Source organism: Lithobates pipiens, unplaced genomic scaffold (assembly GCF_037356315.1).
Source record: "Lithobates pipiens isolate NorthernLeopardFrog02 unplaced genomic scaffold, aLitPip1_a1.2 Scaffold_19, whole genome shotgun sequence".
Classification (NCBI taxonomy): domain Eukaryota; kingdom Metazoa; phylum Chordata; class Amphibia; order Anura; family Ranidae; genus Lithobates; species Lithobates pipiens.
The window spans coordinates 448,824,967-448,849,082 of record NW_027507764.1 but is presented as its reverse complement, the minus strand read 5'-3'; the positions used below and the strand labels follow the sequence as shown (position 1 = coordinate 448,849,082).

The window sequence follows — 24,116 nt, the reverse complement described above, 5'->3', positions numbered from 1 at the left end:
ATCTCACCTATTGTTCTGTATGTCCGCTAGCAAACTATTGTGGTGACTTTGGGGCCAGAAAGTCTGACTTGGAGTGGTGTACCTGAATAATAACAACATTGTCTGGGAGGCTAGTCGTTTACTCAACTAATGTTTCTAGTATATATTGGTTGTTGTTTAGCTATGGTAATTATATTCCTGTGTGCAGTTTTTTATTGTTATGGTAATGTGATCAGGAGGGGATGTCCTCCTGTGGGGTATATATTCTGTGTAATTTGTTCAAAAAGTTCCAGATCTCATACAAGCTATTTGTTGTTGGCTAGTCTTGTATGGTCAGCTATAATATCTGGTATCTATGTCCAGACTGGAGGAAGCAGTACACTGACAGAAGCACCAAAGCTGGGTGCTGGGATGGTTCTGTGACAGTCTGTATATATTTTAAGAAAATATGCCATTCTTATTATACTTGAGGACCACAACCTAAAGCTGTTCTGCAGTGAAGCCTAAAGAAAAGTAATTTTGTCATTAACATCCACAGTGGGCGTTTGGCAGCCCTCTGTGATCCAGACCCAATTCCTTTTAATAAATTTGGCTTCTCGGTCATAAATTCCTCCACTGCACTAAAGGCCCTTTCTCCCATGATGCTTGCCGCAGGACAAGACACCATCTCAAATACATATTGGGCCATGTTCAGGCAATGGTATATTCCCAAAACCCAATTTTTTTTTTCATTTTTAGCCTTGCTGTTACCAGTTGAATTGCCAAGCAGCTTGCTGGACATGAGGGTGGTTTTGGGATTCTTTTTTCTTCCTCTCCAGAAACTGGAGGAAAGAAACTTGTGATTGTCCATAAACAAAACATGCACTGATGACTGGTAAACTTGCAAAAATAAAGTTCATGCAAAAAGTGTAAAAATCATTTCCAAAAGTGACAATCCACTGCAAACTTCAGTACTTTTTGCATGAACTTTATTTTTGCAAGTTTACCAGTCATCAGTGCACGTTTTGTTTATGGACAATCACTTGTTTATATTGATTATATAAATAATCACTTGATTGATTTTTTTCACGAACTTTCACTCTATATATTTTTTTTTTTGTACGTTTGTTTCTATTTGGATCATTAATGCAGATTATTTTTATTTAACCACTTGATTGATTTTTTCACGGACTTTCATTTATTCATTTTTTTATATTTATACATATTGGTTGCACGCTCATTTACATTTGGATTATTTATACAGATATATTTTCTATACTATTTATGTTGCATCTAATGGATAGTATCTGATTTACATTATATTTTCTCGTTTTAATTTTGGGATTACTATTCACTATATGTTTAAGCACTTTTAGGTAGCGCCGCATTTCTAATTAATTTATATACTCATTTTCGGTGCTGAGATCACTGTTTCCATGCTGGCTGCTTCCTGTGTACATTATTTTTATATTTAGTCTTCCTATGACATATTAGGTGGAGCGCACTAGTTTTTCCCTATATACATTTAATAAAACAAATATAAAAAGTAAATCTTTTAGTTCTGCACCCCTCAATGCCCCCCCCCCCCCCCCAAACAGATACAATCATCCCTAATCACTTATTTAAAAAAAAGCCAATATAAGCCTCGTTGTTTAACAAGTGTGGTAAACAAAAAGTATTCATGTTGGCCATTTGAACCAAGAAGCCTTTTCATTTTATCTTCTAGCATTATTTTACACAATTTGGATTCTGAAAGCACATAGGTATCAGATTTGTCCCTATTAATTAGTTGATCAGAGCATAAAAGTATTACAGAGTTGTTGCGTGTTAGAAACCTCTGGAGTACATGAAACCATGAGAATTATTTTATTTTGTGTGTGTAATGATAAAGTTACTTACCATTGGAAATCAGAGTTCTTTCAGTTTTCCCATCCTCTCGGTTTACATCAAACCATCTAAGTAAGAACACATAGAAATAAATAATCCAAGCACTACAGATTTAACAGATTAAAATATGAAAAGACAGAATACAGCAATGCATCTCTGCAAAACAATGGGTTTCAACATTTGATCGAGAGAAAATCAAAAGTATTTTCTGAGAGCTGGCAACACAACAAAATCCTGAAAACAACATCTCAGTCTGCATACATTAACAGTATTCATAAACTACACTGAAAGAGTTCATATACCTTATTAAAAAAACATAGTTAAAAACTAACAGCTACGTTATTGTAGATATTATTACAGAACTGACATTAATTCAAAGCATACGTCCAGCCAAAATTTAAGTGTAAGCATACATGTTAACTGGTTGAATCACACACAGCTTCTTATAGGCAATGCCAGATCCAGGCTCAGGAAAGATCCCAACTATATGGTTGGGATCCAAACAGATACTTGGACCAGCACCTGTCTCAGCCTCATCTGTGATCTACTGAGAGCCTGAGCCAGCACCTCCCACCCCCTCCACAGCCAAGAGCTCAAGTGAGTGCTGGAAGGGAAAGCAGAGAGCCAGAGACTGAAAATCAAGGTTCTCTGCTCAGAGATGAGGGGGAGAACTGAGCGATCAGCGATGTTTGAACACTCAGTTCTCACTGCAGAGCCGGCAGGTGCCTAGGTGAGTATAAATGTTTTTTTGTTTTTTTTTAAATCCCAAACTTCTCTTTTACTTGAACAAGCTGAAGTTAGAAGTTGATTGACTACCATGCACAGCTGCACCAGATTTTGCACTCTTCGATTTTAGTAAATCGACTCCTTGGAGTCTTCTTTTTTTAAAGACAGCTAAGTTTTGAAGCTTATATTTCTGTCAAAATTGTAAACTATGAGTTTTTCTAGCAATTGCTCAAATGGAAAGAAAAAAATTGACAATTATTTGTGGCAAGAAATACATTTGGGAAGATTATTGTTAGTGCCAATGTTTCTTCTTTTGCTCCTGCATTTGGAAGAAGTGCAAAATTGAAACAATGCTCGTGGAAGGAAAGCTGATAGTGCTTTATATGTTTAAAAAAGTTAAAGATGAATAGGAATGGAGGGGATAAAAAATTACATTTCTTTCATCAATCATTTAGGGTGTCATTTGTTCCATTAACTTTAACACAAAATTGTAGATATCTGTTAGTTTTCGTCAAAGTACAAATTTTTTTTTTAAAGAGAGTCTACAGTATGTGATCACTTTCAGTTATTAAAAGCAGCCAGACAGATACAGACAAATTTAGCACTAGAGTTATTTTCAAAAAACAATATTCAATATGCAATTACTGATCACATTAAAAAAATCTGGGTTTGTACGGCCACCATGATATAACCACTCTAAATATGGAGGCACAGCACTAAGAGATCTGCCGATCCATATTTCTAGTTTATAAATGATCAACATTGTGTTTATAATGTAAAGAATCTTTTGAAGTCTACATTACCATAATCAAGTTACTTCATCTCATTGTATTCCCTGTACTCTGGGCAAAAGCGATTTGAAATAGTGACAGTTGATCAGTTCCCCTTTCCTAGAAGTGCAAATCTGCATGTTCTGCAATGTAATTTTGTGTTTTCCTCTACTATCAATCACCGTCCCTCAGTTGCCGTGGGCAAGAAAATATGATGCAATTTTTCTGTCCTGGAATTAAAGTCATCAGCTTAGTGCTGAATAAATTCCTTCTGACAAGAAGTTTTACATTGACTTCATTAGGTTTACATCTCTTGTGATGCGTCTCACAAACCCTGACAGCAGATAAGAAACGCCTTCAATTGACCATTTAACATCTAAATATAACCCACTGACTTCAAGTCCTTTTTCACATGCAGGGGACTCAGCAAGGCGAATGTGTAACTGGTGCTATCAATTATTATTATGATTTTTTGCATACAGTAATGAAAATATTAATCTAAAACCACAAGACATGCAGTAGTTCACTACACTGCAGCCTTAACAGTAAAATTAAAATTCATTTTGTCATATGACAATCTTGTAGAAAAATTGTACAAATGTCAGTATAATTAGATTTGCTGTGCTATTTCTCTGCCCCACGCAGTAAAACAACGCTGATACTAAACTGACAAGCCAAGTCACATATCTCCTCAAACTGACACTAAATATTTGGATCATTTCCCCAAGCAGCTATGTTAACCTGGTGCTATCAGGCACACTGTAAACTTGAGCAACTTTACGTACTGAAAAAAAAAGTAAATTATTACTTTAATAGCAAGACAAAATAACAATTTTTATTTATTACAGGTATTTACTGTATATAGTGCCGATAATTTATGTTGCTCTTTACATATATATATTGTACATTCACATCAGTCTCTGTCCCCAAGGAATCTACAATCTAGTGTCCCTAATGCCGCTTACACACGATCAAACAATCGGGTGGACTTGAGTCCGCCGGACAATCCCCCCCCCGTGTGTGGGCTCCGGCAAACTTTTTTTACCCAAAAGCCCGGCGGACTAAGAAAGTAGTTTTGCACCAAAATATGCCACTCCGGCAGACAATGCGGCCGTGTGTGTGCTAGTCCGCCGTACTTTTGAAATGAATGGACTTTTCCCGCACAGAGAAAAGTCAGTTCATTTTGAGCACGGCTCCAGGTAACCGGGACTAGCGAAGGAAGCGTCGCTGGCCCTGTCACCTGTTATAGACTTAAAGGGGAAGCCCTACACCGAAAAAATGGCGTGGGGTCCCCCTCTAGGTCCATATCAGACCCTTATCTGAGCACGCTACCCGGCAGGCCAGGAAAGGGAGTGGGGACGAGCGAGCGGCCTCATCAACATGGGGACAATGTGCTTTGGGGTGGGGGGGCCGCGCAGCCCCCCCTTCCCCAAAGCACCCCCCATGTTGAGGGCACGTGGCCTGGTACGGCTCAGGAGGGGGGCGCTCGCTCGTCCCCCCCTTTTCTGGCCGGCCGGGTAGCGTGCTCGGATAAGGGTCTTATATGGACCTAGAGGGGGACTCCCATGCCGTTTTTGCAGCGTAGGGCTTCCCCTTTAAGTCCATACCAGGTGATGGGGCCAGCGACGCTTCATTTGCTGGTCCCGGCTACCTGGAGCTGCGCTCAAAATGAACGGACTTTCCTCCGTGTGTGTGGGCAAATCCGTTAATTTCAAAAGTACAGCGGATAGTACGACGGACAATGTCCGCCGGACCTAGTGCGCTGGAAAAGTCCCGTGTGTGGGCAGGTCCACTCGTTCGGACAGTCCGGCGGACTTTACGGCGGTTTGTCCGCCAGACTAAGTCTGCCGGATAGTCTGATCGTGTGTACGTGGTATAACTCACATTAATACGTACACATACCAGTGCCAATTTAGACAGCAGCCAGTTAACATACCAGCATTAGACATGTGCGGTTAGTTTCGTTGCCAATTAATATTCAGACTAATTTTTCGTTATTCAGAGATTCGGATATATCCGAATACCCAAATTACAATATAAACATATTTTACAGAATGCTCCGAATAACGTAACTAAATTCGTCTGAATTTCGGAGATTCGAACTGAAAATTAAATCGAATTTTACATTAAACTCCAGTCAAATTCTAACTACCGTATTTGCCGGTGTATAAGGCGACCCGGCATATAAGACGACCCCCTAATCTTACAGGACAAAAACGCTTTTAAAACTGTAATTACCGTATAAGACGACCCGGCTTTCGAGGCTTCATATTTCTTCCTTCTTTCTGCATTTGCTGGAGCCAATCACGGCGAGCGATGTATTCTATTAATGAACACAAAGCCTGCTTGGATTGGCAGAGGCTGTAACGTCATCAGCCCGCGCCGCTCTGACTCTCCAAGCCAATCAGAGCAGGCTACAGAGTAGCCTGCTCGGATTGGCAGAGGTCGTTACTCCAATCCGAGCAGGCTTTGTATTCATTTGAATACATCGCTCACCAGGATTGGCTCAGCGGTATATACTGTATGTAGCCGAAGCTACATACAGTATTACCGAACACCCAGCCGGCATCCGAGGGGCTGACCCGGCGTATAAGACGACCCCTGCTTTTTGGCCAATTTTTTTACATGCAAAAGGTCGTCTTATACGCCGGTACACGTTATGCTAATATCAAAAAACTGTGTGTGTTATTAGAGTACCATTTCAAAATAATGCTGTTTTTGTTAAGCCAAAGGTGATTTAACCACTTACCTACAAGGTACTTTCACCCCCTTCCTGCCCAGACCAATATTCAGCTTTCATCGCTCTCACACGTTGAATGACAATTACTCAGTCATACAACACTGTACACAAATGAAATTTGCGTCCTTTTGTTTCACCCAACTATAGCTCTCTTTTGGTGGTAATTAATCACTAGTGGATTTTTTTTTTTTGTGCTATAAATAAAAAAAGGCTGAAAATTTGGTGAAAAAATGCCCCTTTCTTTGTTTCTGTTATAAAATATTGGGCAAAATTTATACGGCTACATATCTTCAGTAAAAATAACCCTAATTAGTGTATATTATTTGTGAAAGTTAAAGAGTCAACAAGCTATGGTGCCAATCATTGAAAATTGATCATACCTGATTACACCTGATGTACTGAAGGCCTATCTAATTTCTTGAAACAATAATGCCGCGTACACACGACCGGACTTTTTGACAGCAAAGATCCGGAGGAACGAATTCGGCAGACAATTCGATCGTGTGTGAGCTCCATCGGACCTTTGCTGTCCAAAAATCTGACGGACTTTAATAATAGAACATGTTTCAAATTTTTTTCGCCGGAACTCTGCTATTCCTGCCAGTTCCTATTGAGAAATCCGCTCGTGTGTATGCTAGTCTGACAGACAAAAACCGACGCTAGGGCAGCTATTGGCTACTGGCTATGAACTTCCTTATTCTAGTCCGGTCGTACGTCATCACGTTCGAATCCGTTGGACTTTGGTGTGATTGTGTGTGGCCAAGTGTGTTCATTCGGAAAGTCCATCGGAACTCAGCCGAAAGTCCGTTGGAAAGACCGTCGGACCTAGTACATCAAAAAGTCCACTTGTGTGTACGCGGCATTAGGCTCCATGCACACTGGAGCTCAAAAAAGCTTTTTCTGGACACCAGCTTGCTGGCAGAAAATGCTGGTTGAAAAAAAGCGCTTTTAACAGTGTTTTGTACTCGTGTTTATGCGCGTTTATAAGCTTTTTTTATCGTTAGCGTTTATGGGTGTTTTTAATAAAAATACACAGAGGACACGGCAAAAATCCCGCAATGCATTCCCAAACTTATTATGATAATGAGCTCCAGTGTGCATGGAGCCTAACAATCCAGGAAAATACAAATACCCCCCAAATGACCCCTTTTTGGAAAGTAGACATCCCAAGGTATTTAGTAAGTCTCATGGTGAGTTTTTTGAAGTTGTAATTTTTTTCCACAATTCAATTGCAACCTGAAGATTTGTGTTTTTTTTTTGTTTTTGTTTTTACAAAATTGTCATATTAACAGTTTAATTCTCTCACACAGCATGTGCATGCTTGCAACTACACACCAAAACACATTCTGTTATTACTCCTGAGTATGGCAATACCACATGTGTGAGGCTTTTTCACAGCCTGGCCACATACAGAGGCCCACCATTGAAGTAGCACCTTCAAGCGTTCTACAAACATAAATTACACATCTCATTTCTCAACTACCTATTACACTTTTGAAGGCCCTGGAGCACCAGGACAATGGAAACACCCACAAAATTACCCACTTTTGGAAAGCAGACACCCCAACGTATGATCTATGAGGCATAATGAGTCTTTTGAATGGTTCTTTTTTTTCAAGTTTTTGGAAAATGGGGAAAAAATTAAATTGCATTTTTTTTCCACAACGTTGTCCATTTTAAAGATATTTGCAACACATAGTATATACATAGCAAAAATGACACCCGAAAATACATTCTGCTACTCCTCCTGAGTATGGTGATACCACATGTGTGAGACTTTTACACAGCCTGAAGTAGCACCTTCAGGCGTTCTACAAGCATAAATTACACATCTAATTTCCTGACGACCTATCATTTTTGAAGGCCCTTCCTATTTCTAACACATAGCATTTACATACCATAAAATGCACTCCAAAATAAATTCTATTGAGGAAAGGTTAAAAAAAAGTAGTGTAGTGTCCACAGAGGAGAGAATTCCAGGTAGCAGGCAGCATGCAGGGATGTGCTTAGTGACAATAATAATTATCCAGGCAGCAGGTAAGAATATTGTCTATAGTCAGCACAAGGATATCATCATCAGCACAGCCAAAGCATTTGTCCATAGAAATTTCCCAGGCAGAGTCAGCCAGCACAGCCATAATATTGGTCCTGGTACACTGTTACCTGCCTGCACTCTTGTACCGCTCTCCAGCCCTTCATAAACATACTGCCTCTTGCTATAGCTAATTATTTCCATAGTCCAGAGACATGATGATAGTAAGTCAGCTGCAGGCTGAGGGCCGCAATCAGGTAAGACCTGTGCACAGGGGCACAGGGGTAGATACTTCACTCAAATCTCTATGAAGCCTTCGGACTCCAGACCCTAATCCAGGAATTAACCACTTCAATACAGGGCACTTTCGCCCCCTTCCTTCCCAGCCCAATTTTCAGCTTTCATCGCTCTAGCGCTTTCAGTGACAATTGCGCGGTCATGCTACACTGTACCCAAATGAAATTTTTATAATTTTGTTCGCACAAATAGAGCTTTATTTTGGTGGTATTTATTCACGACTCCATTTTTTATTTTTTGCGATATAAGCGCAAAAAAAGCGGAAATTTGGAAAAAAAACAATATTTTCTTTTTTCTATTTTAAAAGATATCCAATAAAATCTAATTTTGTCATAAATTTAAGCCAAAATGTATTCTGCTACATGTTTTTGGTAAAAAAAATTCCGTTAAGTGTATAATAATTGGTTTGTGTGATCACGGACATATGTACGCAAATGATCATGTACATATGTGAGCAGGTGATCACGTACATATGTGTGCAGATAATCATTGGGACATGTGATTTTAGTGGGACATATGTGGGGAACATGTTTTTATTATTAGGGACATGTGTATTTATTATTTGGGGACATGTATGTTTTGGGGACATGTGTGGGGACATTGTGTTTATACTGTGTGGTGTGTTTACACTGTGTGGTGATTTATGTTTACACTAGACTGGTGATCAGTGAGTAAAAAGATGTAAAAAACAGCTCATACTCACTGATCATCAGCCGGCTGCAGCGATCTGCTCTCCTCTCCTCAGCGATGACTTCTGTGTGAGGAGAGGAGGAGCCGATTGCCTAGCAACCGGCTGTTTGTTTACATCACATGACGGCCGTGATTGGACACAGCCGTCATGTGATCAGGAGGGCCAATCACAGAGCCCTCCTGCCGATCTGAGATGCGCCGTGTCTGGGTGACACGGGCACATCGGGATCGCGCCGCTGCGCGGGCACGCACGCGCGCGATCCCGCTCCTTCTGATGGACGTTCCTGAACGTCCTATCAGAAGTAGACGGCTCCCACCAGGCCGTATATGTGCATTGGCCGGGTGGGAAGTGGTTAAGAAACCCAGAGACAACAAAAAAGTAGATTTCTCCATCCGGAAAAACATTTCTGGAGCCCCTTCATATGTGAGACCCCTGTGTACTACAGTAGCAGGGCAACAGATCAGTCCAAGCAGTAGGCAAAAGCATAGTCCATAAAACAGGCCAGGGTCAGTTCACGTGTAAGCAATCCAAGCTGTTGGCAGAAGCGTAGTTGATAAAGCAGGCCAGGGTTAGTTCACGTGAAAGCAGTCCAAGCGGTGGGCAAAAGTGTAGTTGATAAAACAGGCCAGGGTCAGTTCACATGGAAGCAGTCCAAACGGTGGGCAGAGGCATAGTCAAAAAACAGGCCAGGGTCAGTTCACGTGGATGGCAGTGGCATGGTTATTTGAGGAAGCATGGGAAATGGTCAGCACAGATGATGAAAATGGGGAAATGGTTAAGAATATGGGCTATTATTTTAGGGATGTGTGATACAGTCAAAAGCATTCACCAATGCAAAGGCCTGGTTCGAAGGGCCCCCAGGGATAATGGTAGCTGGTATCTCTTCGAAATCCTCTTTTGCTGCATACTCAACATCTTTTTTGGCATCTTTGGCCTGCTTCAGATGGTGGAAATGTCAGGAAGATCCTGCCAGTAACAAGCGTCCTGGGCTTGCCGCTGTGCATTCGCCCTCGCCTGTGCGCAGTCACATGCGAGTGTGCGCACGGGTGTGCGCGTGTGCATGCGTGCCTGTTGGCGCCAGACGGGCTATTTAAACCTGACTGTCACTCTGGGATCTTGCTGTCTGATCTACAGCGTGTGTGTGCTCTGATCCTGAAAACCCATTTCCTGTACCTGAACTTTACCCAGCTTGTCTCTGACCATCCCTGTCTTCTGCCTGCATCAGACCATGGCTTGTCTGACTACTCTTCTGCTTGATCCTCTGGTACCTCCTCTGCCTGCCAGATAACTGACCCGGCTTGTCTGACTCTCCGCTCTCTGTATCCTAGTTCCTGACACCTGCCTGCTGCTCTGCTCCCAGTTTGTGGTCCAGCTCCTGCCTGCAGTCCAGTTCCAGTCTGAGGTCTGGCTCCAGTATCCTGGTTCCTGGTCCTTGGTACCTGCCTGCTGCCCAGTTCCTGTCTGCCGCACCTGCCTGCCGATCCAGCTACTTCCAAGCTCCTGCCTATCTTCTGATTCAGTCCGAGGTCCTGCTACACAATGCTTCCTGGGTTCCTGATCCATCTTCTGCTGTTGATCCTGCCAGGCACTCATGCCACTGCTGACTCTTGTGCTTCCTGTTCATCCTACCAGGGCCCTCGAGTCAGAGCCGCAATAGAGGTCAATCCCTGCAGGTCAGGCTCGTCCACTAGGTACGTGACAGGAATGTTGTCTGGGAAGTGGTGCTAATGAAGTCGGCTAACAGCATCACAGCAAAGGTTTTCCGGGGAGGGGTCTTTGTTGGTAGATGGGGGACGTGACAACTTCTTTGATGTATTTTAAGAAGTGGGCAGGGCTTTCCGTGGATTTGGTGTGAATTATGTAGGCATTATAAATGGCCAAATTAATTAAATAGATTGCTACTTTCTTGTATCAGAAACGGAACCTCCTTATTGACAAATAGGGCTGAAGCATTTGGTCGTTGAAATCCACTCCCCCATGTAGAGATTGTAATCTTGTACACATGTTGGCTTTTCAATGGGACCTCGTCTTCTCTGAACTCCAATTGTAGTGTCATCGAGGATGGTGGACATCATGTGCACATTCTTCGTATCCTTCCACCTCAAGGCTAGCACTTTGTTGCATCTCAAAGTTGCTCTTTCTCCCCTCCACAGTTTTTTATTCACTATGACTTGTGGGAAGCCCTTCCTATTCTTTCTGAAGGTTCCACAGGCCAGGGCTTCTGCGAGGTAAAGATGTTTGAAAACGAGCAGGCTGGTGCAGAAGTTATCCAGGTATATGTGGTAACTTTTCTTCTGCAGTGGGTGTCAGGTCCCACGCAATTTTACCAGTTGGGTCCATGTAGACTGGGCACTCAGGGGGCTGGAGCTGGGTATCTCTTCCTTCGTATATGCGGAGCGCATACAGATATCCAGTGACTCTCTCGCAAAGCTTATAAAATTTCACTCCGTATTTGGCCCTTTTGCTAGGAATGTATTATTTTATTCCTAGCCGGCCTGAAAAGGGTACCAGGGACTCATCTACACATATATGCTGATCGGGGACATAGAGTTCTGCAAATCGTTGGGAAAATAAATTTATGAGTGGGTGAATTTTATATGACTTATCGTAAAGTGGATGACTGTGGGGAGGGCACTGGCTGTTGTCACTGAAATGAAGGAAGCGCATAATCATCTCATATCGGGACCTGGGCATTACTGCAGAATAAATGGGCATGAGGTGGATGGGGTTGGTGGACCAATAGGCATGTCCTTAATTTTTTTTGTAAGCCCAATGTATATGGTGAGGCCCATAAACACTTTGAACTCCTCCAGAGTCAAATCCTTCCACTCAAACGGAGGGGCATATGATGATTGGGTGTTGTTGGCAATATACTGCTGGGCATTAAAATTGGTCTGGTCCACGATAAATTGCAGCAAAGTGTCAGGCAAAAATAAATAAAAACAATCAATTTCTGTAAAATTTTGGATATTGGCCTGCACACCTGGCCGTGCAGTGACACGGGGAATTCTTGCTGATCCTGAGTCAGAAGGCAGCCATGTTGGGTTGGCAAGACCAGCTGGAAGATATGTAGCAGCCCTGGCTCTTGGGGGACGTGGCACTCCAGTGCTGGTAGTTGTGGGATTTGAAATTCCTGTGCTGGTATTTGAGCATGATGCTGCGGCAGTGCTGGTACTGGGCCCGGGCATTTCTTAAGGTCCTTCGCTGGAGGCAGCGCTGGTAGTGGGCCTTTGGTTTTAGGGTCTATCGCTGATGGCAGCTGTGTTACTGGGCCTTTGTTCTTGGGGTATATCACTGGCGGCATCGCTGGTGCTGGACCTGGACCTGAGAACTCCCCACTGTTCTCATCAGTCATGGAGAGGATCTGGAATGCCTCCTCACTGGTATATACTCTTTTGGACATTTTTCTGATGGGCTGCGCGATGGGTGGCAGGTGACGGTCACTGATGGGCTGTGTGATGGGTGACAGACGGGTGGCAGGTGATGCTCACTGATAGTTGACAGGTGATGGGTGACAGGTGATGGTCATTGATGGGCAACCGGTGATGGGTGACGGGTGACGTTCACTGATGGCAGTCTCTGATGGTGACTCATGCACTTTATGGGAGTGATAGGTGATAGATGAGAGTCACGAATGGGTTACTGATGATGGTCACTAGCGATGGTCACTGATGGGTGATGGGTGCACCACTGATAGCAGTCTCTGACGATGATAGGTGCACTTTATGGGCACTGATGGGTGACAGATGCCCATTATGGGCACTGATGCGTGACAGGTGCACTTTTATAAGCACTAATGGGCATTTATGGGGTGACTGTTGAGTGAGACCTGCAATGGGGGGGGGGTGATGTGACTGGTTCTCTTTACTGTTTGGTGTTGGTGCAGACACTGACACTACACAGAGCGGTAACTTGCGGCTCCTGGCTCTTCTCTCCTCCCACTGGAAACGGTGTGTGAGGAGAGAAGAGTTGGTAACAGATAGTAACTGCTCTGTGTTTACATTTAGTAATTGGCTGTAAATAGATCACAGCCGGTCACGTGGTAAACCAGCCATTGGCTGTTTACCATTGTCAATGACGAGCAGTGTTCCTGGGAACACGCTGCCACCGTCATGACCACATTGCACGCTCACGGTCGCGCGCATTCGGGGTCTTAGGATGTTCACCCCTGTCGGTGACGCTCTGTGTTTCGGGGACACGCCGCCACTGGCGTGTTCCCAAGAACACTGCTTGTCTTCGACAACGGTAAACAGCCAATGGCTGGCGACTGTTTACCGCGTGATCGGCTGTGATCTATTCACAGCTGATCACTAAATGATTGGCCAAAGGCAGGATGGCTCAGGGGGCTAAGTCCATGCCCCACACTATGTAAGGCGGTTTAACTATCGGCCATACATAGTGTAAAAAATTAGAGTAGCAAAGTGACATTTCTAAAGGAAAAAATGTCATTTAAAACTGCCCTTCAGGTCTGGTGTGTATATTAAGGGGAACCCCGCACCAAAATTAAAAAAGCAAATGGCTTTTTAAATGAGGGTCCCCTCTAACATCCACACCAGGTCCTTCAGGTCTGGTATCAATTTTAAGGGGAACCCCATGAGAAAATGTAAAAAAAAATGTCATGCCCCCCCCCAAAATCCATACCAGGCCCTCCAGGTCTGGTATGGATTTTAAGGGGGAACCCTGCGCCCAAAAAAAATTGTGTGGAGACCCCCAAAATCCATACCAGACCCTTATCCGAGATCACAACCTGACAGGCCACAGGTAAAGGAGGGGGAAGAGAGTGCCCCCCCTCCTGATCCATACCAGGCCAAATGCCCTCAATATGGGGAGGGTGCTTTGGCATCCCTCCCAAAACACCTTGTCCCCATGTTGATGGGGACAAGGGCTTCATCCCCACAACCCTTGCCCAGTGGTTCTGGTGGTCTATGGATGGGGGGCTTATCGGAATCTGGAAGCCTCCTTTAACAAGGGGGCTCCCAGATCCCACCTTCCCTCTATCTGAATGGGCATGTGGTAAATTGTACCGGGTTATAAGAGATTGTAAGAGGCTGATATAAAGTCAAATTCAGGTACTGACACTGGTTGCATTGAAAAAAAAAATCATCATGCATATGAGTTGATTTACTAAAACTGAAGAGTGCAAAATCTGGTGCAGCTCTGCATATAATCAATCAGCTTCTGGATTTTTCTTTGTCAAAGCTTAATTGAATACGCTGAAGTTAGGAGTTGATTGGCTCCTATTCACAGCTGTACTAGATTTTGCACTCTCCGATTTTACTAAATCGACTCTATAGTGTGGGTAGATCAGGCATCAGTATTGTTTACTGGTATTCACATCCCTGATTAGATATTGATAAATAACAGTTTAATGGGACTCTTTTGGCTATCCCTGAAGTATATTATACATTTCTTTGAAAGTCTTATTTAAAAAACAAATCCATATAGTTTATTTCATGCAATATTAAGAGCAGTCTGTCATATAATTCAAGTTTTCCATATTGTTGCAGCTACTATTTTGGAATTCGCTTATGACTGAAACACAACTTTCCAATGCAGGGTGCTGCAGTAACCCATTCACATTGTTAAAATTAATGCAAGTCTGTTTTGTGGACATTTTGCTGCATTGCCAGCTCATTTAATTAAATAGTGTGGTCTAACACAATGCACACATGGGCGGCCTGCCCATTAAACGCCCACAGGTGCCGCCCCCGGTCCATCGTGGCCTCCCCTATCCATGTGTCCAGCCCCTTTCATGACACCGGCACATGGATTCCAATGTGGAGGGGCTTTTTTTTGAAGCACCAATTAGTGCCAGAGGCTCTAATATGCTTCAATATAGGGTGGACTAGGGTTCGCAGAGAGTGTGCTCCGAGCCCACCCAAGTGTGTTACAACAGTTAATTTATTTTCCGCTTTTGTAACACTGATCCTTCCCCGAACAATCAGGAAGATGGTTTTGACACCAGTCGCCCGATTGGCTGAAAAGACAGGCGATCCTATTGGATGCCTAGAAGGAGGGAGGAACTGCACAGTAAAAGCTGCTGTTATGCAGAGAGGACACAGAAGCTGCTAAACACTGTCCATATGAGCCTACAACCTGCCATTCATAGGAGCCAGCAACCCGCCCATAGGAGCCCGCCTGCAACCAATGGGGTAAGTGCTGGGGTAGGGGGGTGGTGACACCGACTAATCGGAGGGGATGGTTGTTTGCTGCCCCCCCCCCCAAAAAAAACAAGTCCCCACTGAACGCACATGTGAAAAAAAATGCATTTTAATGTACGTGCAATAACACAGCACACCAGGACACCAAGGTCTGAATGGGTCCTTACTACATCACTGTGTATACAAGGTACATATTTGTATAAAGAATACATGCTTTTTTAATGTGATATGGTAGATATACATAAGGCTCCACTGTGTTGGGACCAGTGAGCTTGTTGGGTGCCAAGAGGCGAGGAGATTATACATATTAACGTCTATTATTTAGCATTTCTCTATGAAATAAAAAGGTGGCGGTTTATCTTGAAGGGCTGGATTTTTCTGGGAAAAACATGCAAACTACGAAACAGTCATTGACACTCCAGCCTATGTGGCTATCCACCATATCACATTGAAAATGCATGTATTCTTTCTCTATAAAATACTGTTTAAGAACAAGGTCCCCTTTGCCTCATCCTGATAGTAAGCTGTTAAACCACAGCTTTCTAAAGTTGTAAAAGTGTTTTGGATGTATTCTCTAAAATTAAAAATGATTTTTTTTTAAATATGGCTCAGAAGAGCTTTGACTATTTCTCCTTTAAATAAATGTAACTAATATTACCTATAACTGCCCTAATCAGAAAGGAAACATCCCAGGTCACATTCCACCGGTAGTACAAGTCCCACATGCTTTAGAAAACATTGGCATACAGTACCTACCTGCTGCATGGAAACAAAACCTGGTGATCATCTCCATCCATGGTATATCGCACAAATACTTTATCCAAGAACCAGCCTTTGTCTAGATTGAAAATGAATATGTGTTGAGAACTTTTCATAATTTAGACAAAATTTTGAGTTGTACAATAATAACTATATTAAAAAGGGGCAGTGGTACTTTTGTTACCATTATTTTTGTATTTGTTGATGTTAAAATGTGTTTCCTGTTATTTGTTTAAATATAATTAGTGCTTAAAATGCTCAATATACTCCTTTACCCTATCGTACACACCATCAGAAAATTATACGAAAAATACTGCTTTTTAAGCAATAGTATGATAATCTGATGATTAGTACACAGCTTTGGAGACCCGATCACAACATTTCATGCAAACCTATCCGATGGACAAGCACAAAAAATTTTCTCATACGATACCAGATGGTACGATTTTTATTTAATCAATCAGTTGCCGTTTGAAAATACAAAAAAAAATACACTACAAAAAAAATTACACTACAAAAAAAAAAATACACTCCAAAAAAAAATTCTGTCGTACAAGAATTTTTGTAACTTTATTAACCAGTTCCCGACCAGCGCGCGCCGATGTACGTCGGCAGAATGGCACAGGCAAGCATATTGGCGTACAGGTATGTCCAATCTTTAATGCCGCCCTGCCATCGCGAGCGCTGCTGGCGGCGCACTTGCTTGCTGCTCGGGACCCCCGTGAGTTTGGTCGCGGGTCCCGCGGCCTCGATCGCCATGGGCATACCCGCGATTGTCTCACGGGGCGGTGCCGTTGTAAACAGCATCTCCCTGTTCTGCCTAGCAACAAGTGATGCTGATCTCTGATCCATGTGATTGGAGCAGAGATCAGTGTTCACTAAATGAAAGCCCAGCCCCCAACAGTTAGTAACACACCCCTAGGAACACTTAACCCCTACACTGCCACCCACTGGTTAACCCCTTCACTGCCAGTGTCATTTACACAGGAATCACTGCATTTGTATAGCAGTGATTGCTGTATAAATGACAATGGTCCCAAAAATGTGTAAAAAAAATTCTGTGTCCACCATAATGTCGCAGTCACAATAAAAAATCGCTGATCGCCGCCATTACTAGTAAAAAAAAAATTATTAATAAAAATGCCATAAAACTATCCCCTATTTTGTAAACACTATAACTTCTGCGCAAACCAATCAATAATCGCTTATTGCAATTTTTTTACCAAAAATATGTAGAAGAATATGTATCGGCCTAAACTGAGGGAAAAAATATTTTTTTATAGATTTTTGGGGGATATTTATTATAAAAAAAAGTAAAAAATAATGCGTCTTTTCAAAATTGACGCTCTATTTTTGTTTATAGCGCAAAAAATAAAAACCGCAGGGGTGATCAAATACCACCAAAAGAAAGCTCTATTTCTGGGGTAAAAAAAGGTGTCAATTTTGTTTGGGAGCTACGTCGCATGACCACGCAATTGTCAGTTAAAGCGACGCAGTGCCAAATCGCAAAAAGTGGTCTGGTCTTTGGCCAGCAAAATGGTCCGGGGCTGAAGTGGTTAAAATCATTTTCAATATGAGACTAGCATGCAAAAAAAATGAAAGATCATTTGTCCAATAATCTCATTGCATGTACCAGGAATTACTGACCCCAGTAATCCTAGGACAGAAAACAGAGGATTCCGGTAACAAACACCTTTCTAACATTAGTGAACTAACAGTGTTCAGCAGCATTAGTACTCGCTCTTCAGTGAGGCCTGGGCAGATTACAGTTGTTTTTTTAGCTCATACAATACCCTCTTTAATTCCATCCTGGGTAATTTGGATTTTCTGGAGTTCTCCCAGTGAAATTGCTTGGATGCAAAACACATCAATCTACAACAGAATTCATAAAGATAAGTAACTATAAAAAACAATTAAAGGCTTTGAAAAATATTGAATAATCATCTAGAAGTATTACACGCATGCTAAAGAAATGTTCTTTTTACACAGGCTCAGCAAACATGTTAATTTCATACGACCAATTAGCCTCAAGACAACCTGGCCTTAGGAAAGAGTTCTTTAACCTACAGCAGTTGAGTGATTAGCTAAAGCAGCTATTTAAACAGTGGCCGATTTACTAAACAAATCGAGCATGTTCACTTTGCAAAGTGTATTTTCACTTTGTAAAGGAATTTTATTTTTGTCTTGTTGAGTGTGGCACAATGTCACTTTGCAAAGAATACCTAATAACCAAAACGGTAAAAAAATGGGCTTTTAACTTTAAACAGTATGCCCTTATTCATAAGCTAAGTGAAAATTCTCTTGCAAAGTGATCATGCTTTACTCCTTTACTAAATCACCACATAGAGTAGAGTTATCTGGGCTAAGTGTGACCATCTCACCCTTTTTATGACTGCTTTAAGAATTCCTAATAAATACAGCCCTTGGCTGTTGAAGGGTTTGCACTTAAATTTTTGGTTATATAAAATGCAGTTATTGTTATGTTAACTAGAAAGTGCTATAATGTATTTTGGAACCATATGTGTAGCCCCCTGCAGATTTAATGCAGATTTGTTCTACTCAGTTCTGCCTATTGCTTCATTTAACTTTGATACAACTGAGCGCAAATAAATTGATCCTCAGTATCTGAATTAATAATACAATTGAAGCACCAACTTAAGGGTGGCCATTTAGAGTAACTACGCACAGTATGCAGGAATGTAGCAGACTATTTCAGAGCATTTTTGAAAGTCCAGCTTTTTTTTAGTCTTGAATAGAGTAGAGAAGAGTAAAAATATCTATTACGTTATATTTCTGCTTGCGACTTTACATACAAGAATTGAGAGGTACAGACATAGTTACATAGTTACATAGTTAGTAAGGTTGAATAAAGACACCAGTCCATTCTGAGTGAGTGTCTACAATTGTCCCTATCCCTGTACATTGCACACTCACATAAATCCCTACCCTCAAGCAGCCCACATTCAAGGTCCCCATTCATATACTAGGGCCAATTTTGGGCAGAAGCCAATTAACCTACCTGCATGTCTTTGGAGTGTAGGAGGAAACTGGAGTATCCAGAGGAAACCCACGCAGGCACAGGGAGAACATGCAAACTCCAGGCAGGTAGTGTCATGGTTGGGATTTGAACCCGTGACCCTTTTTACTGCTAGGCGAGAGTGCTAAACACTACACTACTGTGCCGCCCCTGCCCCATCATTGGGACATGAAGGCACAGCCAGCAATAGACATATTCACCCCCACTGTATTAAAATATATATTTTTTTGTTTTTCTCTATGATTCCCCACCATTTCCCATCCTGAACAGAATTAAGGGAAATATCGCCAGCAGGGCCACAAACATCAGTGGAAACCTGAAATCATCTCTAACCCTTCCCAGCTTTATGAAAAACAAAATAAAACATTTTGATAAACCAATAAAAAAAAACCTTACCAATTCAGACTGAGCATTAAAATAAGTATAAGCAGAATTAACTGCTTTACTGACGCCATATGCTTATAAACATTGAAATGGCGGACATTTATTTGTGCACTGGTATTTGTAAATGACAGGGAAGAAAATTACCCCGTGCCTTTCTGAGTACCCAAACAATTGGGGACACTGTATAGGGTGCAATGGCTGAAAAATATTATAGGCACAGGAGTTATTGGTGAATTGGTGATATACACAATTGTTTGGGTGCCTCAAATATTGCCGCCGGTGACCCCGCCCGGGACTTGATTGGTAAGCCAGACTCAGCTCTATTAACTTACTTCAAGTATTTTGTAATTATTGTATGAGAATGTCTACTTTCTTTATTTCTCCCTTCTTGTTAATCATCAATTTTTATATCTTGTGATAATATCAACAAAGTATTGTATTTTTCTTTAGATGTATTAGGCCAATTCCTCCTGGAGAAGCAAATTTATTCGAGAAACATGTAGAGGAATTCAAATTGGACCTACATCTTCAGAAGCTCCACTACACTGTGGGGTTCTTGTAAAGTCTCTATAAAATAATTTATTTTTTCTGCTTCTGTATGTCATATTGTTTTTAAATCACTTTTTGTATCTATATGTAAAAATTGTTTATGTATAATAAAATTTCATTTTTATATTCAATCATCTCATCCCTGGGTACTGGATAGTCTATTCCCATATTTGTCTTGGGGCATTTATTGGAGTAGCGCCAGACTAACCTCTGTTATCTCATTGTCTGTAAATTGCCTCCCTTATCCTGCACAACTACATATCAACCCCCTCATCTCCACCATCCTACTGTATGCGACCTGTACATTAACCCTCTCAACTCTTTCTCCCTGTGACCTGAACAATTAATGATGCACTGTATTAAGTGTACCATCACCAAGCTCCATGATTTAACCATCCTAATACCAGCATGGGCCTTCATTTCCAAACATTTGTGGTAACAATTAGATCACCTTGGAATGTCCACTTTCCAAGAAAAGGGTTGTTGGGGAATGCTTGTACTGTCCTGGCATTTTTTTATGATATGTTTTATAACAGAAGGTAAGGGAAACTGTTTTTTATTTACTTTTTTGGCCTTTTCCTTTTATTAAAAAGAATAATAATAAAAAAAAACATTGGTTATTAAATACCACAAAAGAAATCTATTTTTGTCCAAAAAAAAATATTATATAAACGTATTTTGGGTACAGTGTTGAATGACCAAGTAAATGTTAGTCAAACTATCACAGCGCTGATAACTAAAAAATGGCCTGGTAATGAAGTGGTATTATAGACTAGTAGTCAAGTAGGTAAGATAGAAGCAAATGTCAAAATGATCAGTAGATGCAGAACTATACCTATCCAAGGCTGTATATGTGCCTCCTGTACTAATTGACCAAAGCCCATCCCTTTATTCTCCTCTTTGGTCAGAGAGGCTTTCTGTATTAGGGTAACCAAAAGAGAGGCTGGAAAGGCAGAAAGTGTTAGGCCAATGTGAATTTACAACAAAAATTGAGGTTTGCATATAGCTTCAGTTGCAAATTTATCTCCAGATATTATTGTTTTAGCATTTGGATTTCACTGAAGGTATTTTCTGCTTTTGTGATTCCTCGTTAAATGCTCAGCTTTAGCTGCCCACGTCTGTGACAGGTTTACTTTAATAAATAAATGCAAATGTACGCTGACCTTCTGCTTGAAAGGTTTTGAGTCAGTGACCTGTAGCAAGTATGAAACTAGAAATTTTCACTAATTTTCTTGATATACATATTGTTCACAGACTTAAAGTCTTAAAGGCCGAGGGTCAGCATGACAGCCAGGCAACTAACATTAGATGAATGAGCAATGGTAGCCTACATATATGGAACAATTTCACAAAGTAAATAACCTGTCTGAATGTTGTTGATTTAATGTCCGTTTTTTTGGTAATGAACAAGGCATTATCTTTATGTTTCTCAATGTGTCTCTTAAGAAACAAAAGCCGGCCATAGATGATATAATTTTCTTTCCTGACTGTGTTGATGGGTGAATGTCTCCTGTGGAGCTATTGTGTTCTCCCAAGGATAGGGAGGGGTGTGGGGGGTCATCCCTGCCTGGAGAACACAGTGGGTATTGTTAGCAGTGATAGCCACTAGCAATAATCATATCCTAAAAATCCAACAGGCTGGTTGTTCCCAAGTTGATCGATAGATTGACTTGAGTACATTTTGCCTGCCTATAGATAGTTCAAACATCGGCCAGTCCCTGCTGAACCACCCAAGATTTGAACATTCTATGGCCGATTTAAGGCATTCATGTGCAGTGGCACCACATTGTGTCCCAAACACAATGAAAGATACATTCAAGTGGAACGCTACCCATTTTTTTTTTTTTTTTAGATAGATTGGAAAAGTTTAGACCTTTTGTCAGGTTTTCTACTGTGCCCTCATTGGAGAAATGTCCCCTGACAGAAGATCTAACCTTTTCTTACTCTGTCCTAAACAAAGCAAAGACCCACTTTAAATCAACCTGAAGACGTGTGTAAAATATCTTACATTTCCTCTCTTAAATTTGGCACTTTCAAACTTGCTTTTATGTAGCTTCCGTTTGCCAGAGTCTCCATTGGTTCCAAAGAGGTTCATGTAAACATTAGCGTCTATATCAGCATCAGAAACCTCTCCTGTATGAATGTGAATCTCATAGTCCAGCACTGGAAAATAAATATATACCCGCATTAAAGCAGAACTCTCTTAAAAGATAATAAGATAAAAGTGAACAGTCCATTGAAAGATAAAACTGCAAAACCAGCTTTTGCCACAATTTTCACCTTAAATGCAGAGATTCCCCCACAGTACTTACTTCTGCCACTAGATCTCCTCCACCTCCTTTTATGACCAGCATCATGCAACCCAGCTTATGATTGGATGATGAAAGATGAAGCAGCACAGTGATAAGGTCATCTCTCTTTCAGTCTGTTTTCTCTTCCTACCAGCATGCTTCTTGCTAGCTGATGTGCTCCTTGTACTGTTTCTTATGCCCTGTACACATGGGCAGACATTCCAATGGCAAAATCCGTCGGATTTTTTCCAGACGGATTTTTGCGGAAAATCGGATCGTTCAGAATGAGGTGATGTACAACACGTACGACGGGACAATAAAGAGGCCAGTAGCCAATAGCATCATTTATTCTGAGCATGCGTGGCACTTTGTGCGTCGGAATTGCCTACACATGATTGGAATTTAAACAATCAGATTTTGTTGTAAGAAAAAACAAGATCTCAAACTTGTGTCGGAAATTCCGCAGGAAAAAGTCTGATGGAGCCCACACATGATCAGAAGTTCCGACAACACAGTCTGATCGCACATTTTCCGTCAGAAAGTCCGACCGTGTGTACAGGGCATTATTCTTGTATTGTGCTATGCAGAGACTGCAAGAGGCTGATGCCAGGTCAAATTCAGGTACCGTATATACTAGAGTATAAGCCGAGATTTTCAGCCTCTTTTTTGAGGCTGAAAGTGCCCCCCTCGGCTTATACTCGAGTCATCGCTGTCTGCCCGCTCGATCAGCGTGTCGAGCAGACAGACAGCGGCCATTCTATGATTCAAAAGCCGCGCCTCCGGCTCCGCCTTCGCCTGTGATAGGCGGAACACTGAATTTCCCAGCAGCCTGTGTTCCGCCTATCACGGGCATCGTCTCATCCTCGTACTACGGACGAGGATGATACGACGTCCGTGATAGGCGGAACACAGGCTGCTGGGAAATTCAGTGTTCCGCCTATCACAGGCGAAGGAGGAGGCGCGGCTTTTGAATTTTACAATGGCCGCCGACGAAGAGGGCACGGGACGGAGGCAAGGCAAGGCACGGCACGGGACGGGACGGGACGGGACGAAGGCAAGGCACGACACGGGACGGAGGCTCGGGACAAAGGCTCGGGACACAGGTAGGCTGGACACACACACACACACACACACACACACACACACCTGTACTGCCCACTAAACATGATGGGATTTTTGTCGTGGCTATGACGCAAAGTGGCTGCTGGATGGTCTTCTCTGTGTGGGTGGCCAGCGGGAATAAATCTGCGACTCAACTATTCCCTTTTCCCTGCCAAAGTGAATGGGTCCTCAGCCCTGGTTCACACTATATTGCCATGCAGCTAACACTGCAAACCCTATTCATTTCCGCACTGCGTTTTGCGATCTGCTGCGGGTGTAGGTGCAGGTAGGCTGGACACACACACACACATACACACACACACACACACACACACACACACACACACACACACGGATGGAGACACACACACACGGATGGATGGATGGATGGAGACACACACACACACAGGGATGGATGGATACACACACACACAGGGATGGATGGATGGATGGAGACACACACACACAGGGATGGATGGATGGATGGATGGAGACACACACACACAGGGATGGATGGATGGATGGATGGATGGAGACACACACACACAGGGATGGATGGATGGATGGACACACACACACACAGGGATGGATGGACGGACACACAGGGATGGACGGACACACAGGGATGGACGGACACACAGGGATGGACGGACACACACACAGGGATGGACAGGCATGTCTCACCCTCGGCTTATACACGAGTCAATAAGTTTGCCAGTTTTTTTGGGGGTAA

The 24,116-nt window shown here is 42.2% G+C and overlaps 1 protein-coding gene across 2 annotated transcripts in view; it reads right to left on the bottom strand.

Moving 5' to 3' along the window:
* The window catches only part of RP1 (RP1 axonemal microtubule associated), a 612,495-nt gene that overhangs the window by 275,158 nt on the left and 313,221 nt on the right, over positions 1-24,116 (bottom strand). For both annotated transcript variants that reach the window (XM_077492703.1, XM_077492704.1), the window contains exons 27-30: positions 22,000-22,154; positions 17,815-17,893; positions 16,019-16,100; positions 1,858-1,913 (exon numbers count right to left, since the gene is read on the bottom strand). In XM_077492703.1, the coding sequence (XP_077348829.1) occupies positions 1,858-1,913; positions 16,019-16,100; positions 17,815-17,893; positions 22,000-22,154 (372 nt within the window). The remainder of the gene's footprint in view (positions 1-1,857; positions 1,914-16,018; positions 16,101-17,814; positions 17,894-21,999; positions 22,155-24,116) is intronic.